Source organism: Molothrus aeneus, chromosome 2 (genome assembly GCF_037042795.1).
Source record: "Molothrus aeneus isolate 106 chromosome 2, BPBGC_Maene_1.0, whole genome shotgun sequence".
Lineage (NCBI taxonomy): Eukaryota > Metazoa > Chordata > Aves > Passeriformes > Icteridae > Molothrus > Molothrus aeneus.
The window spans coordinates 101,545,946-101,564,664 of NC_089647.1; the positions used below are offsets into that span (position 1 = coordinate 101,545,946).

General features: G+C 36.4%; 1 protein-coding gene across 1 annotated transcript in view; it reads right to left on the reverse strand.

Moving 5' to 3' along the window:
• MAP3K15 (mitogen-activated protein kinase kinase kinase 15) overlaps window positions 1-18,719 on the reverse strand; it is an 80,529-nt gene that overhangs the window by 20,480 nt on the left and 41,330 nt on the right. Inside the window, exons 6-14 of the mRNA XM_066571646.1 lie at window positions 18,504-18,610; window positions 10,142-10,312; window positions 9,177-9,289; window positions 8,085-8,244; window positions 7,324-7,474; window positions 6,812-6,919; window positions 5,427-5,476; window positions 2,416-2,511; window positions 901-988 (exon numbers count right to left, since the gene is read on the reverse strand). Of these exons, the coding sequence (XP_066427743.1) occupies window positions 901-988; window positions 2,416-2,511; window positions 5,427-5,476; window positions 6,812-6,919; window positions 7,324-7,474; window positions 8,085-8,244; window positions 9,177-9,289; window positions 10,142-10,312; window positions 18,504-18,610 (1,044 nt within the window). The remainder of the gene's footprint in view (window positions 1-900; window positions 989-2,415; window positions 2,512-5,426; window positions 5,477-6,811; window positions 6,920-7,323; window positions 7,475-8,084; window positions 8,245-9,176; window positions 9,290-10,141; window positions 10,313-18,503; window positions 18,611-18,719) is intronic.

The window sequence follows — 18,719 nt, forward strand, 5'->3', positions numbered from 1 at the left end:
TCCTACAAAGCTCACTACCATGAACAGCTGCTCTGAATGGTTGGTCTAAGAGAATTGCTGGAATGAGACACAATCAGAAAGATGCCCAGCTCAAACAAGCCACAGGAGGGTTTCCATGCTCATTAATTGATTGATTAAATTTGCTTCTCCACAAATAAAACTTACAACCTACCTTCTACGGTGGCTTTTCAAATTTCAAAACAAATAAAAAGGAGAATATTAAATACAGGGTTATGTATTTAATGTGGACATCTGCTATGAGTCACTTTCTCTTATGAAGACATGGATTCACCTATCCCAACCTGAGGCCACATGACATGTGAATAACCCTTTCCAAGTTAGTTGCTTTTCCTTTTTTCCTCTCTGTACTAATTAGAAAGAAAGTCTACAGCTACTGGATTCCTGACGTGGATGTTACAGTGATAAGAAAAAAGTACAGTGTATTAACCTGATCCTAAATACCTGCAATATCTCTGGGACAGAAGTCTGTCAAATAAAATTACTTGGAGTAGTAATGGTATCAAGTACCAGGCAGAAAAACTAAAGTACCTTTGTAATGGCTTTTTTTATCATTTATTTAATATTTTATCTTTTTTATCCACTTGAGCCAGCTGATAACAGTTGAGTCTTATCTATACATTGTTTACAAGAGAATACAAGCACAGTAACGTATTTCATTAAGGATTTATGCAGTTTACAGTAGTAACAGAACCACTTCATAAAAAAAGTGTTTTTTCAAATGAACGCAAATCTCATGTACAAATAATTTTGAAAGAATTTAAATGGCATATACAATTAAGGAGTTAAAATGCTGTTTATCTTTCTATTTTACCAATATGAAAGTGCAGGGAAGACTGAGAAAAAGTTTCAGAGTTCTCAGATCTTTTATCCTTGACATACCTCTAACGTGTCTCCATCTATTTCTCCTTCTAGTTCCAAAGTACTACCAACTGCATCAGACAAAATTTCTTTCACTAAACCACAGAATCTAAAAAAAGAAATACAAAGGACAGGATCAAAGAAGAATACCCTTTTGGAAGCAGATTAAACAGATTCTTGCAAGCTGGGCATTGCTTTCAAGCTAATAAACTGACTAGCATGTTCACAGCTTGCTTTCATTACTGACTTTCTCCATATTTACCCCATTTTAAATGATGAAGAACATCAAACACAACTGAAAAGCCTCATTATTTATAAAATTATTATGTTTGCTGTAGCAGAACCTGACAGTTGCTTGTTTTTGCAATTGCATAGTAAAATCTTGGTAGATTCAACTCAAATACTTTTTCAGTACATGTTTGGCTGCAAGTGTGATTACTCAGTTTCAGAAAATCAGATGTTGTAGCTTTTTGTCAGGCATTCAGAAAGCCAAAAGTATAAAAGTAGTAATGTAGCTAGAAGAACAGAGTTTTAACTAATTTCTAGTTCTCTGGGGTGGAGATACTTAAATCCAATAATATTTTTTCCTGTAGTTCCCTGCCTGAGCCACTCATTTTTTTCCAAATTCTATAAGAAATTGTTAACAATTACTTAATTTTTTAAAAAATATTAATAATTTCATTTCATACATCTAATTCATTAAATAACAGAGACATCTCCTGATCTGACTCCTGTAGCACACTGAATCTGGCATGAAAAATGTGGCCATGTTTCATGAGACACAAACTGCACTGCCAAATTAGGGCTGAGGAGGTAACATTAATTTTAGTATTTCCTACCTTTTATGCAATGCACATTGCAAAGCTAGTAATTTTTTTTAACCTGAGTTTATTCCATGTAATACATAAGTAGTAATTATTGCAAGAAATAGTGAATGTACCATTATGCTCCAAAACCTAAGTGTATTAACAACTCCCTCCTACACCATTCAGAAGGTGTATTTGCAACTACCAGTCCTAAGGTAGAATTTAGTCTGTAAAGATTTAGGCCTAAAATTCAGTTAGCCTGCTTACTTCTTAGAGACAACAGATCATCAGAAAACATTTAACTACAGGTACAATCGGTAACACGGATCTCGGACACAGTGTAAGTTAGAATTTCTTGTTACACTTAGATATTCTTATTTAAATCAAACTGAACAGACACAAAAAGGAATAAGAAACAATGGAACACTTTACATGACATGGCCAAGATAAGGAAAAATAAGATAATAGCTGTAATTTAGATTAAACTGGTTAAGCCTTTTTCAGACATAATGATTTGGAGATAAACTAACCAGAATCATACAGGAAGTATAATGAGTGCTCTAATCACCTTAAGCATCACTGAGTTTACATTGCTTCTTCATCAAGAAAAAATAAATGAAGACATAAACCATCTGTTTCTCAAGCAAAAATATTGGTTTTCAATCTTTACGAAATCGATTTTATTGAGGATACAGATGAGGCATGCAACACCCACACAAACTGAACTTACCTACTACATTGGTTTTCTGTAGAAAAGTAGATTTGAAAGTCATCATAGTTATCATGGACATAAAGAAAACAGCATCGTTCATCGAACTTGGAAATGCTGTAAAATTCACATTAGGAAAACATTATTTTGAATATAACTATTGTAAGAAATAGAGCAATGAGGAGGTTTTTTTTTAATGATGAACACTTAAGAAATATATTTTCACAGTTAATTACCTCAGAGAAGCAGTATGAAATTATATATATTCTCCTTATAACTAGTGGTTTTCAGCTTATTTATAGATTCTATAATCCTACCTTCATTGTGATAAATAAGCTGCTGCTTACTTTGGTAAAATACTGACTTGTGTTGAGGTTGGTTTGTTGTTCATCTCCACTTCTGCTTTTGCACAATTCCATCAGATTCCTTGGTACTTGATGACACCTCAATGGAAAGTGAATTGTTCTGACACTAATTTAGCTTTTAAAAGATAACCTTTCCTTAAAGATTGAAAAGTATTTTTATAATTCCATTGCTTCTACAAAAAAACTGAACTGGGAAATACTAACAGTGTAACAGATCCTTCTCAGTCTATGCTTTTTATGGCCTTAAAACTGATAAACTAGTTTTGGGATGACCAGTATTTACTCCAAATTGCAGTAATAATTCTGAAAAAGGGATTATTTATTGCATATTGTGTTATGTCAGTGTCATATATATCCCATATAAATGCACTGAAGCACAAAGTGAAATGCCATAAAACACAGTAACAATATGAAAATAAATCTAAGAATTAACCTCTTACACTAACCATTTGCACTGAAGTATTTTGCTACATAATCCCAAGTTGTTAGGCTTCTTAAGGTATTTTTGTGCATTAAGTTAACAAAATTTCTTAGATTCTTGCCTGATCTGTTCAATCAAACTCTTCTATTTTGCATATCTTCTGCTGAGCCAGTTACTTAAAATACATGACAGCACACAGCAAAGTTGCCCCATGTTACATGACCAATTGATGTTGCCTGTTGAAGCACCATTAAGGGCTACCTCAAAAATGTTCAAAAAAATCCGAATTTTGCCTGAAAACTTTTCTAGAAATATGTGAAAGTAATAACTATGCCATTCTTCAGTTTCATTTAATATAGCAATTTCCAGTCTAACAAGTCAGACAAGCACATATCAGACTTGCAAAGCAAGGTGACTCTTCCAGGGGCAAATATAGGACAGCCAAGGCAGTATCTAAGTAACAATACTGCATTATAAACATTGTCATGTATGGGGTATATAAGATGAACTGGTTAGTATGAATACAGTTTAAGAGTTTTGATCGAGTGTATTTTAACTGAGACCACAATTTTTTTTAAGGAACACAATTTCAAAAGTATAGTAATTTGAAGTTGTCACATACAAAGCAAACATATAACTCTAATAAATTTAAAAAAGATTGCCTCTTTGAGCTTTGTAATACAGTGAATTTTTAATCACTCTGCAGTGAATAAAAATCAAAGCAAATGAAATTAATTGCTTGCTTCCTTTTGATTAAAGTTATCTTTCTTAAAGATTAATTTCTGTGCATTGTGTTGACTGAAGGTAATTAATGTGGTACAGAAACTTTATGCTGAATTATTCTCAATCAGTTCCACAGACTTCAGTAATTCACATTGCATTGGAGTAACAGAATAAAATACCATGTAAAATGCATTTAAACCAAAGCCTGCTCTTTTTTTCTTTAGAAGAAAAGACTGAAGTTGTGATAGAATTTATGTTCAAATTCACAGTTTTAGGTTTTCAACCACCTCTCATATTACTCAGAGAAATACTTCTTCACTGAGCTTACTTGCTTAGGCAAATTATGCAAGTTCAGGGAAGGCAAACCTGGGACCTAAAACTTGAGGCACTCTTAGTCAAGACCAAAGAAGTCCTCTCCTTTCAAAACTACAAAACTCACTAGGTATCTGAATTTCTTCTTGTTCTTGAATCAGAAGGTTTGTCACTCAAGCTTATGCAGTCACACAAGTGGCCCCAGACAACAGCCATTGATGTCCCTAGAAAGGCCAGATCCACAGTGTAGAGACTCAGGAGCTCAGAGAGAAGGCAAAAGCCCACCTGGTGTTCCCTGTACTGTTCCCTGAACTACCAGTTTCTCTGGTTCTTAGCTGCAGTCTGCATAATTCAGAGAAGAGATAGGTTTAATTTTTTTTCCTCTCCTGGTGTTCTGTCTCACCCTTTCGGCAGCAAAGCAGCCCAACTTAACATACATAATCTACTTTCTAAATGTAGTCTTGCATTTTGCAATTATTAACACCAAATGTGAATATTTTCTATCCTTTCAGTTTTCAGAACAATCCTGTTCTTTCTATATAATATTCTGTTCTTTTTTGGAACTAATGTTTTGACCCATTTACTTATGACTAGTGTTTTCATTGCTCTAAGTCCTTGAGAAACTCCCCTAGTAGTCTACTTACAGCTTAAGAATTATTTTCTGTCCTTAGCAAAAACTACATCTATGCCTCATTTATTAGTTCTCTAATAATTCAAGTTTTAGCTAGCAGGTATTTAAATAAAGCCATATCAGCAGCATTTCTGAATTCCAAACAGAAAACAGATACTATGGGTTCATTTACTTAAAGGAAAACAAAGTCTTCTTTCACTTATGGAAGGAAGCAAGAAGCACTAAGGGCTCTTCTTTCCTTCTGCCCTCCATGTTTTTAAATGCAGAGATGGCAATAACTTCAGTGAAACATTTAGAAAAATCTACAAAAATCAGTTACAAAATGGAAAACGAAAGTCTACCAGAGAATACAGACACCCAATAACCCTCTCAGATTTGAGTGTTCCTATGAGAAATGTACAGATCTGCCCATGCATGGAAAGGAAAACTCCTCTGTGACATTTCAAGGCAGGCTGGACAGAACAAGCTTTTATAACAGGCCATTGAAAGAGAGAGATTTAAGGTAGAATCCAGATTTTGCACTTATGGGAAATATAAAAGACACACAAAAAGACACTGAACTGTTTACTAACGTACCAACCTTATTCCCCTAATGGAAGAAGCTGTAAAATTCCATTCATGAATCTGTTTCTGTAAAGAACAAATAGATAAAATCAACCACAGTTTAATGACTTAATACTGAAAACAAAGTCACAGCACGGTAAGGAAAATAAAGGTTTTCCAACATGTCTCTCTCTTTCCTTCTTTCTCTCTCTTTCTTTTTTCCCCCTCGCTCCCGTATTTTGCAATAAGATTAATACCTGGGTAAATACATTGCTATTTTACTTCATTTTGAGGAAAAAATGAATATAAATGGCACAGGGTAGAAGCAAAGGCCACATTTCCTCATGTAAATTCAACCTGAAGAATAAGTTGCGCAGCACAATTTACCAAACATTATGTTTTGATGCAATACATCTACATTTCACATTAAACATGGAGCAGACTATGTGCCACTCTTATCTAGACTCCAAGGAAAGGCAAATTCACCAGTCTCCCTAAGAGGTTTTGAGCCAACAGCTTTGGCCCAGGGAACACACTGGAGGCAAAACAGAGGAAGGACAGCCTGTCTCTAGGACTGCAGCCCTCCATAAATCTAATTATAGCTATGAGCTGGATTTTGTTTAGCAATGTCAGATATACACCAGAAATTTGTTCCACAAAGCAAAGTTGTGTCAGACACATTCACCTGAAACAGTGAAGTAGAAAAATATACAGGAAAAACTGTTCAGAGATCCAGGTAATTATGTGGTCTTGTCCTGCTCCAACATGCTTCTTTTCCACACTTTGTCTCTATGCTTTTGGTCTATTCTCCATCTATGTTGCTCTAATACGAACAAAGTGTAGCAAAATACATTGCAGATTTCAAGTCTTTCAATGTGAAACTCAAATTATTTCTCATTTTAAGAGCTGACACTGTCCATAACTGTGCCTACTCCTTTCTTAATCCCCTGTGCCCTATCCAATAATCCAAGACACCAAATATTTTATTTCTTGAGACTTACTTGTCACAGGCCATTTTTTCTAGTTTCAAATATTACAGTTGTAAAAGTTTAAAATGCCTAAAACATTGAACACAATTCTGGGCTTTATCTTTACTTTTAATCTTTGACCTGCATTTTAACTAAACTCACAGAATTCGAATGAGAAATATTATGAGCAGACCAAATAACACTTCTAAGAGACATGGTCAAGAAAAGTTAAATCTGAGTGACATCAGAACCATTTGATTTCTAATCATAGTCACTCCTTTTATTTTCTCTGTAAAATGTCAACTTTTGTATCTGCACAAGAGATGCTGAGGCTTGGGCTTCACGGAAATGTAGCAAATTTTAAATTATTGTAAAGTGCTCCAAAGTCTACATGTAAACAACTACTTTATGTAAAATTAATCAGTACATTTAACAAACTTGCTGACACTTTTACCATTTCAGGGGGAGAGACATGCCACAAAGACAGAGAGCTCTCATCTGCTTCACTGTTGATTGAAACATAGGCAGGCTGGTAGACTTTAGTTGGTTCTATCACCAAAACCTGAAGACAGAGAGCATTTTTCCTTAAGAAACCAGTAGCTAATACACTACAGTATCTTCAGATGCTCAGATATAGACAAAAGGTAATTTTGAAGTAAGACCTAAAAAATTTTCAAGGGAGACAGGAGGCCAAGGCAAGGCAGGAATACTCTGTGTTCTTATGAAAAACAGAATAGCAGTATCACAATTTGTTATAGGAGACTTACAAGTATTTCTTAGAATGCTTTTAGGTTGCTGGGTTAATTTTTTATAGCATAAATATTAAGAAAGTACAGGGGTTTGGTTCATGCAGTGAAACAACAGGCAGTTACATTTTTAAGTATTATGTTTAGAGTCTTCCAATTCTTGTAATATCCTATCCAGAAACATAAAACATACAAAACTTGTTTGGACATAACATCTTACTGGAAATCTCAGTCCATTAGTTGTTTCTTTCGTTGCCTCAAAAATTATATCTAGCCAGAAAGTCAACCTTTCTTGTTTAGGAGAATGTTCTATGGTGAGTTTCTTGAAACGCTGAATTAACATCAGATTCTGAACTAATGATTTCAAGTACCTAGAATGTATTGAATTAGTGAGTTAACAGAGAGAAAACAAAATTCAACCAGATTCTAAAACCACTTCACTGACTTAGACATCCAAAATGAAATGTGTTTTAAAAGTTACCACAATGGAAATGGTAGTGTAGGATTTTTACAGATTTCTGGAAAGAATAGCAAGTTTAGACAAAGCCTTGAGTCACAAGCTCACATGAATGTTCATGAACAATAGCTTTTTGCAAATGGGTATGGTTACACAAGTAGTTACATGGGGATTAGACAGGATATGATGAACTAGAAGATGGTGGAGGGAAGCAGCAGCTATCTTAACTCTGAAAACAATGGTTTCACAATTTTTCACAATTACTTCACAAGGAGTCATTACTAATAGCCAAGTGCTTTCTTATAAAATACATGCTTCAATGGGATATAACTGACAATGTTGGATAACCTAATTTTTCACCTTCCCCCTTCCTTCTCATAATAAAAGAACATAGCATAAACTAAGAGTTGCAAACAATCTAAGATGGAAAAATCCAGTCAAGTTATCCATGTGACTGCAAGATTTTTTAAATTTGTGTATTTCCCCATAGTTAAGTGCTTGAGCAACAGCCTTCTACCACATACCACACTGGAGGTTTCAGCTTAAAAAGCTTCTCTGCTGCTTGTACTGCTTTACCAACATCATTTGCCAGCATGCTCACGCTGAAGAACTGTCCCACATCCCAGTAATTGTTCATTTTTTCTAGGCTTCCTTTTCTTCCCAATAAACTGTTTAACCGTACACCTGTAAAATTTCAATTGGAAACCACAATTTTCTATCACTAAAACACTCTTTTGTGTTTTTTACTGGTAAGTTGATCAGTAAAAGACTAATTCAAGACTTGATTAAGCATTACTGATGAAAATAAAGAGGAGTAAGTTTTCCCCAGAAAATAACATTGCACAATACAGAGGAAGGATCTGCAAATCACACCTCCAGTGAAGAACCCCCATGACACAGGGCTGAAAAACCTCTTTTACCTCCTGTCTGGGCTATCTGCCTCTTGATTCTCAGTGTAAGATGCACAAATCTGTGTCCTCATCTGCATTTACTGCAAGAGATCCATGGCTAGAGGTTCACACAAGTCCACCCCAGAGCAGGGTCAGAGAAATAACTTAAAGCCACGTTTGCACTCAACATTTAAGGCTCAAATATGCATTTCAGGCAAGACCAGATTCCAAATATAATGTTCAGCTATCATCTCCCTAGGAAGATCTGCATATCTCTAGGTAGACAAGTAACTCTCCTGGTAGGTCCTTCCAGGCAATAATTCTTGTGGATCTCTCAACTCAGTGACAACAGAAACCCTGTCCTGGCATTCCTGAGGAGAACTGGGCCACACTGTCTCTTCCTGTTTTTGTGCCCTGTTGGTTTTGCAATGGGATAATCTCTGTGGTGCAGTAAAGGCAGTTTACAGATGGTGCTGAAGTTGGTTCTTTGTTGTTCTCCAATCTCTGGGTCCCTTTAGATGGGCCATGATACCAGAAAGCTGCTCCAAGGCAGCCAGAAGGAAAATGTGCTTTTGAGATCCCTGTGCTTTAAGGCTGCCATCCAGGACCCTCCACAAAAAAGCCTGAACCACCCTCGTGTCTATGCAACCCATCACTGTAAGTACTTTGTTTTCTTCATAGGGAGAGAGGCTGAAAACCTGTCTGTGGCACTGTGTGGCTATTTACCTATTTTTCTCAGTTCCATTGAGCTTTCAAACTGTTGTCCTGCAACAAGCAGCAAAACTGCAAGGTTAATTCCAGAATAGAGAGTTGGCTGGAGTTCAAATCCTTTGCGATACCTGCAGAGAAGAGTCAAGAACTCAAATCTCATTGTTTAGAAGAACTGAAATATTGCAAAGTTTTGGCAGGTATTTTAAGGTATTGATTTACTGTAAGGATTATATGGCTAGCTGGCACCAATGGCCCCAAACCCTTTGTTTTAAAGCTTCATATTCATTAAAGGTAACTGAGACACAGCTGACACAGGCTGAGTGCCTGCCAGTAGCTGGTGCAGGATCAAGAGATCCACCTGAAGCTTGCAAGTTCACTGCTCCCCACCCATGTTGCATGGTGGGGAAAAGAGGGGGTGGGAGAGAATATTGCACAATTACAGTTCAAACCCACATTGCTAAATTATTATTGTACTCAGCAGTATGATTATACAAACACACCTATATGAACAGTATGTCAGTGAGAGCCTGCGTGCATATGCATGCATTAATGTCTTAAGAAAATTTATAACACTGTTTATCACCAGTAGACCATTGCATTTCCTGGGGATCCAGTATGGAAACCATCCTTGCACAGAGGACTAACATAACCCCATGATCTCATTTGTACTTCATTTTGGCCTTAAGACACATCAATTATATATTTCCTCAATAAAGACACAGGTTAGTCAACATCCCTCCCAATAAGGTGCATCATTCAATTTCCAGGATTGTTTATAAAGAGAAGCAAGGAAATACATATACAAAGATCTGATGCTCAGTAAACCACTAATTCAAACAGGACCCTGAAAAACAGAGATAAGTAGAAAAACTGATCTTCTAATTATTACAGCCCTGCTTTTCATATCCAGAAGTTAAAGGTCTAAAAATGCTTTTAAACAGATTTTTTTGGTGTTTTTGTTTTTTGTTTTTTTCTGTTACCATTCAATGGAATGATCTCGACTGTTGGTATCTTTACAGTCAGAATCAAGAAACATATCCTTGTAGATCCTCCCACATAAGCAAAACATGTCTGGAGCAGGGTGGTCACACGTCTGCAGGACTTGAAGCATAACTTGTAGGGCCTTCTCTCTGTCACCTGCATTATTTCTTCTGAAATCAAATACAGAGAATAATATAAATGAGTTCAGACCTGAAACAGTACCTGCAAGATGGGAGAACAGTATCCCTCATCTATCCCACAATCCATCCATCATACACACACTTGACTTTATTTAGACTGATGCATGATTGTTGGTTGACTGAAAATCCAAATTCACTCTCCTGTCATTGGTCTCTATGTGTAGCTCACATAAGAACTGAAGCAAACCCAGAACTCCTCTTTGACAAAAATCTGCCATCTAATTTGATTCCTTCCTGTGTACACAAGCACACCCTGAACATCCTGCAATTAGAAAAAAGTGAAAGTGCCTGTTTAGCGCTCATTCCTGACAACACTTAACAAAAATGGCCATTTTCAGCATTCAGTGTGACAGATCATTCAGCTATGTCCAAGATTTGTAATCTTGAATCCAGAGAATCCAGAAACAATACCAGCAAATACCAACTAATTGCAGGAGAAGCCAGGCCAATCCAATCTTATCCAAGAGAATGAGAGAGCTCAATATGGAGCCTTTGAACTCCAACAAGAATAGAAGGGTGAAATTGAACTGTATTTCTTAATTAAAATTCTTCAGATTGCAAAAGGATTTGGAAAACAAACAGCTGTGATACAGCATGTTTTGACAAACATTTAAGAACTGTGTTAATAAGAAAATAGTGATTAAATAACATTTCCATTCCTTATTATTATTAAACAGTCAGAATTTTGGCCTCCATTTACCTTGCTGTTTTTCTAAGTTCAGAACTCAATATTCACTGCAAAAAGTCACTTAGAACAAACAACAATGTCTATTTGCAAGAGTAATGCAAACACAGCTGAAGAGTTTAATAGCCTTTTCAACACTTTTTTCCATCACCAGAGAGAGTTAAAATATTTACCAACCCCTTTTTAGAACTGTTTACAATTTTCCAATCCCCACCTAGGTATCCATGAACAGGCCTACAAGGACTATCAGTACTTTGTCAGCAATACCAGTAGCAGATAATGGTTTCTGGTAAATGTATTACTTGCATGCCCCAAAATGATTAATATTTATTGTAAAGGGGCTCTGTTCCTTAGGTAACCAGCTGATGCAATAAGACCAGTAACAGCACATCTGTAGCAAAATTCAGGCTTCTGTGCATGTTAGGTGATGGAGAACATCTAATAAGATTAAACAGCTTTGTAGCTGGTTGTTAAGGCTTTATCCTGCCTTTGAAGTCACTCGCAGAGCATAAATTTTCACAGCAAGTACTTGAATATTTTTAAAGCATTTTTTCTTCAGATTAACTGCTCTGAAATAAATATTGGTCTTCTCTAATAAGCACACAAGGAGAAATTTGGTCTCTTTCTTCAGTTTTACAAGAAATAAACAGGAGGTAAAAACTGTAAATCCATTGCCCAGGTCAGCATGCTCTAACCAAACCTCTTCTGGACAAACCAGATTCTTTCACTAGGAGTACCCAAGTTTCACTGTTGTTAACACTAAAGCACAGAAAATTGAGTAAACAGAGCTTAGAACAAAATTAAGCCCTGATATTAAAGTCCAGTAGTTCCCTGGTCTTGTATATAGTGATCACAAAAGTTGGCATGTGTTCTGTGCTCTTCCTGAAAACACAAGAAATGCACAACTAAAACCTTACGTTCCCCTTCAGTATGGAAACAGAAAATCTAAAAATCACTGCTTTCTCAAGTCTGCCTTCTGTGAAATAGGTTATTTATTAATGTTGATATAAAGAGGTGTTAGGTACTATTTAAGAAAAGCATAATCAAAGAAGAAATACAATGAACAAAGCAAGACACTGCTTAAAATGGGACATTGTGCAGATTAACATCCCTGGTCATCAAAGGATGAAACTGTACACACCAAATACAATACTAGGAGATTGTTACAAAGGACCAAGCTCTAAATAAACACTGTACTAAAGACCTTAAAATGAAAGATCTCTCTCTCTTATACAGAAAAAAATATTGTTAAAAATAATTAAACACAACAAAATTTAGCACATGACAAGTATGCACTCATCTAACAGGATATAATTAAATAATAATCAGTTTAGGTATCTTTATATTAGACCCTGTTTTTCACTGCAGCAGAATTCAATGCCCATTGGATAATACAAAACCCATACACCAATTATAATAATTTACAAATTTAGGAAGTTATCAGCTTCTAAATCCCCAAAAAGAGGGGGAAAACAAAGAAAAACACCCAAACAACCTGAAAGATCACATAAGCTCCAAGCAAGTTTTCTGAAGTCAGTATGAAAATATTCTATTGGATAATATGCAGAAACTGTTATGCTTGACCAAGATAGGTTTTCATTTCTTATTTCAGACCCCACACTTTGTCAGGTCTGCATGCCTGACAGCTCATAATTTGTTTCAAGTTGCCTTGACAGAGATCTGTGGTGTTATCAATAGAGTAGAAGAGATTACCTTAAGCCATTAAGGCTTAGCACTGACTTCTATTTTTTTTAAACCAATCTCAACTATGTTAGCTTCCCCATGCTCCCCACACCCCATTTAAAGCCACACTAGAAAAAATCACAAAAAAACATGTCATAAAGGACTGCTGGAGGTCATCTAATAGAATCCTCCTCTCTCAGCAGGTCCATGGCCCAGCACTAGATCATGGCAGGCCTGGCTGTGTCTGAAAAGCTAAATCTATTAAACCTCCAAGGATGGAGATGCCACAGCCCCTCTGAACAGGGAAAGCCAAAATACTGTGTATGATGATGCACAGGCATGAGAAGGAAGGCAGAAAATGTTCTCTTTATGGATTAACTTGGTACACCAGGTAAGACTTGCAAAGTACATCCCCTGAATATGAAGTTTTATAAGCCAGAGGAGAATCTTAGTAGGCAGCTACAAAAATGACCCTACCAGGTCATTTTACTGCTCCTTGGTGCTTCCAGGCCATCTTGCACTGAAACACAAATGTCCCTCATGGTATCACACAAACAAGTCAACTTTAGGAATGAAATAGAATTTTGAAATTGGCATTTTTCAATGGTGCTCTTCAACACACAATCTGTTAAACTCTTCACATCTGGAAGAAGATATGTCCTACCTTAAAGAAATCTGCATACATACTCAGTGAAAATATAGGCTACTTTTCATATTTTTAGGGTTTTAGGGGGCATAGTTTTTAGAATCACTACTCACAATCTGAAAATTCTTTCAAAATATAGTTTTAATGGTCAATGAGGTAAGAAAAAGGAGTACTACTACAATTTATTGAGAAACTATATTAAAAAACCCCACAGGTCTTGGGAAGTGTTTCATACAACTCCTTTTTTTTTCTTACTGGTTTCTTTGTTAGCACATTTTAATCCTCTTACTGCAATTGTTACCTTGTGAGAACTTGCAGAGAAACCAGAGAAAATGAATCTACATTATCTGAACATGACAGCAGCAGAAATTGCAGCCAGTTAAGAAAGAGATCTGCAAGTTACTTCCAAAAACTAGGGCAATTATGAAAATATCCTAGTGCTCAATAAAACACTGCCAAGTCTCCCCAAGCACAATGCTAGGAATTAAAAGGAAATGATCAAGGAATAAAAATTAAAAACAAAAAATCATGATGTCTTTTACAAATACCCAGCACATTAATTGTCAGTACTGTGCACAGTTTTAAGCTTTATTTAAAAAGGAAACTGAACTATTAGGATTAGGGGAAAAAATTCAAATTGAGGGAATGATCAATGATACAGAATTGTTTCTGCATGAAGAAATGATACAGAATTGTTTCTGAATCTTCAACAAACTAAGGTTTTTCTGACAGAAAAATTCCTACATAGGAATTTTTTTTCTTAAAACAAAAGCTGTCCTGCTGGGTACCTTTATAGCCTCTAATCACTTCCTCAGAATTCGTGTCAGTGTTCTGCTGCCAGTTTGGTTTTGTCTGACAGCAAAACCAAATCCTCCAGAAACTGCTGGCTGATGCACTTGCCAGTTTGCCAGCTTGCTCACTGCAGTTCTGCCTCGTGGTTCATCTGTCTGCAGACCCTACCATGCTTCTTCAATAACAGAAGCAATCTTCTCACCTCCCTGGTCTACACAAGCCTCTTGCATCTGTCTCCCTGTCTTATCCAACTATCTACTCCTCCTTTACCTCCCTGAATTATTCTGTAGGGCAACAAACTCCTATCACAGCATCTCACCTGGAACACACAGTTAAAAAAAATAAAAAAGGGTAGGTTTTTTCCTTTCTCTTTGATATCATAGCTCCTTTCTTGCTCTCCAAATCCATCTTCTTGACGGTGAATCTTTCTCTACACTCTAGTCTTTATAAGGAGACCTAGTTTTAAATACTCCTAAACCAAAAAAAAAAAATCTTCCTGCTTCAGAAACTGGTTTTACCAGCTTTAAAGAATTGGCATGGTTACAGAGCCAGAAATACACTCAGTGAACCAGGCCTTTGCCCAAAAAAGTCAACAGGAACAGTGTGTTTTTCACTGGGACAAGAATTAGCTCACTCTGTTGGTAACAGGTAGTGTAATTATTTTTCTCAGCTTTGTGTTCACATCTTCCCCTGTATGGTTTATTTCAATCTAGCTAGATGGAGAAGACTATATATGACAAAAAACTCTTGTATTAATGGAAAGTATTTTCTCAAAGGAATAAACATTTGCTTTCCTTTTCATTCCATGTCTTAATGACAGCAAAAACTTTTAAAAAAATCTTAATTATTAAGAAGTATGAGAACTCACTTTAAAGAGTTAGTACACTTGCATTCTCATTTAAAACCAGAAACTAATTTTTTGAGTTAAGATACATTTCACTGAGGATGTAATTTGCTTGTAGAATCTTCAATATTTGAAACAGTGAATGAGGAAAACAAGACCCCAAATTAGGCTTTGACAAGAACTAAATTTGCAAGCCTCCAAACAGATATGACAAAGAAAAAAACTAGCTTTTTTCCCTCCCTCATATACACCCCAGGTACTTCATGAAAGCCAGGCATGTAAAAGGAGGAGGCCCAGAACATGTTTTTTTACTAAATTTGAGTAATCACAGAACAGAACATTTTAAATACCCTAGTGCTTAACAATGGGAACAATTTTCAGTGGCTACTATTATTCACAATTACTAGTATTATTCACAATTACTAGTGATTTTCTACTTGCACCCTATTACATCCTTCACTTGTTAATTGCCCTCTTTTATTATGGTACTGGAATATGTTGCTCGTTAAAACACAGCATGCTGAGTTAAATAATAGTGACTGCAGCTGTCCTCATCTTTAATATAAAGGAAGATAGAAGTGCTCTGGAAAGAGACTAAAATTTTCACAGTTCTGGCCTCATGCCAGACTGGGTTTGGTTTTGAAGTCTACTCTGTTTTGAACAGATTTTGGCATACCCTTGGGACTCTTTGCAAGTTTCCAGGACATTATAACTCCAGCTCTGGTAAGTAAGACCAATTAGAAAATTTAATTGGTCTTAAGTACTCCTTACACAGTGCTTGCCTCCCAGGCAAGGTGTACCATGGACTGAAACAAACAGCCATCCACATCTGGAACACCCAGCCCTCAATTGCACAGCATCTTACTTCATACCCCAGCTGTGAATACAAATATTGAAAATACTCATGTTGCACATTTGGACTGAACTTATATCTAAAGAGGTCTAAATTAAGATACAATTAGACTTACATCTCAGCTAGGAGGCAACAAGGAACAATGTCTTAAACCAGCCTGTGTCTGTACAGAAGGGAGCAGAGTCTGCTCTGTTCCTATGTTACATCCAAATTATTTACCTTAAGACACTGGAGAAGCAATAGCCCTTTGCTCCATCACCCAGGGATGGTGATATATTCAGATTGCCCAGGCTTGGAAACAAGCACAAGCCTGCCACTGCAAACAGCCATTGTTAGCCTCTGATAACAGACATGAGAGATGGCAAATCCAAGATGCTCTCAGGCAGCCAGAGAGGAAGACAGCAATCTAGGAGAGGGGCTGTGCTTAAACACCTGCTACATGAATCAGGGCTCCAGAAATCAGCATGGAAGTGTCTGCCTGCCCTACAGATGACAGTACCTGTCTGCTCAGTACCCATCAGTGAGGCCCAGGCTTGCTTTGCTATGATCCAAGACAAGTCAGACACAGGCTGGCTCTGGGCAAAGGACATGCAGCTAGGCTGGAATGGCACAGAACCTAAAGTGAAACATGGCTGTCCCTTGCCTGAGCACTACTTGTTAACCTGGAGCTACACACAGCTGGGCTTCAGGCTGGGCTTGTGCCCAGCTGCTGAAGCAGCAGAGCACTGGGGGGCCCAGAACCAGCCCTGCAGCCCCTCCTGCCATGGTGCTGGATCTGTGCAGCACCAGAGTAACTCTGACTTGACAATGCAAGTGACACTAATGGCCAGGAGAACTCAGTTAGAGAGTCCAAGAGGAAATAAACTAATTACTCTCTCTGGATCACAGTTCTAGTACACTTTTTTATGAAATTAAGCACACATTAACATTCTGCAGGGTCACATATTCTTACAGCTGCTAATTCTGTACTGCATATGATGTATTGTTTTCCTGGTGGGCTCAATCAGCTGTACTTATCAACATTAATAGTGTTCTGTGTGTTGAAATTAATAGAATATGAACTGAAAATACAGTTCTTTATTTTAAAGGTAGCTTCTGATGAAATCACTAAAAATAATTTGTTTTTAAAACAGACAAAATTAGGGATTCAAAATTTTCATGCAAGTAAGATGCTAAATGCAACATTTTAGGGGTCATTTTGAACTAAGTGGACTTGTTAAAAATGTTTAAGTCTCAGCTTTTGAGTTTTGTCCATTATTTTGTTTGAAGAAGTCAAAAACATCTGTAGAAGCTAAATTCTGCATTCTTACCAATGAAAAACCAGTCATTTATTTCTGAAAAACCTTTTCTATAGAAATGCTTCAATAGTTCCCAAAAGAAAACAAGGAGCGTCATGCTGGATGGGGCTAATAATCATTTCAATGAAAGCTGTTGACAGGCAAAGCAAGTTCATGAGCAATTAATTTTATCTTGTCTTACCAGGGTGCTATTGGCATTGTCAAAACAGAAGATTTAATGGCAGGGATTTCACATGCTGCTCAAAATACAAAGAATTTGAAGACCAGGACAGTAAAGGAGCTTGCCAATTTTGTTATGCACATCTAAATGAAAAAGTTTTAAAAACTGATTATATTAGGACATTTCCTAAGGACAAAGCATGATTCTAGCATTATTCTTACAGGCAAATTTAAACATTTTGAGTCAAATTGCTGAAATAATTTTTAAAAGTTCTGAAAAATAGGGCTAAATCCATATGCAGTATTTTTATGAGCAACAGTTTAGTGTTTTCTCTTGTGTCTGATTAAACTGTCAGATAGGACCAAATTTATTACTATTTTCCAGAAAATGCCATAGGAACTGCATTTCCAGATCTATTATTAAGTTCTTAATCTCTTTGATTTATGCCATCCTGATGTTGTCCAATGCTGATTTTTAGTTAGCTAATTCACAATCAGCAGGCTAATTTAGTTTAGCTTTAGTTAGCTAGGTACCAATCCTTAATTAGTATGTGGATTCCATCTAGCCAGTTACTTTTATTATTACATGGGATTTCATTTGCATAAGATCTATTTTCTCTGACAATCTTAATGTAAATTCTTTAGAAAAGGAGTAATTATTATACACAGGTACTACAAAAGTCTGTACCTAACTAGAAGAGTTCAATAATATTTCAGTGTTTCCTAAAGAAATTATATGCCTGCAGGTCCTGATGACCATCCAGTCTTCCAAGGAAACTTTATCATGAATGTGTATTCATGGATCAAGCAGTGCTTTTTACCTATTACTTTAATAAATCATTCATAACTCTATCACCCTAAACATTTGATGACATTCAGAACAACCAGCAACTTAGATTAAACAATCTCAGACTGACCAAGAACCCCTTGGTATCACTGGAGTCTTCTGCAATTAGTCAGGTGGGTTTTGGAACAGATCCACTGTCTCCGAGTTGTTGACAAAACAATGGTTGTTGGAAAATGACAATTTCAGAAGTTACACACTGTCCTGGTGCACAGTAAGTATGGTATTAAGGAGAGATGACTGTGATGCATGTGTGCAGAAAGGGAAGGGAATTTGATATTATCTGCACTATAAATTTACATATAAGCCCCTATGGAACAGCACTAAAGTGAAACAACTTCAATCAATCACCCTCACCGATTCAATGCAAAAGCATAATGAAACTTGATGTTGTGTTGATCAGCCAGGTCACAGGTAGGAAGCATTTCCAGTGTTTCTACCAGCTTCACCATAGCATCATAGTCCTGGGATGAAATTAAAAAAACAATAAAAAGGATTGAAGTACAATAAACTGAAAGGAGGGAAGCATCACTAAGCTAAAACATATCATGATCACATGTATGGTATCACAGC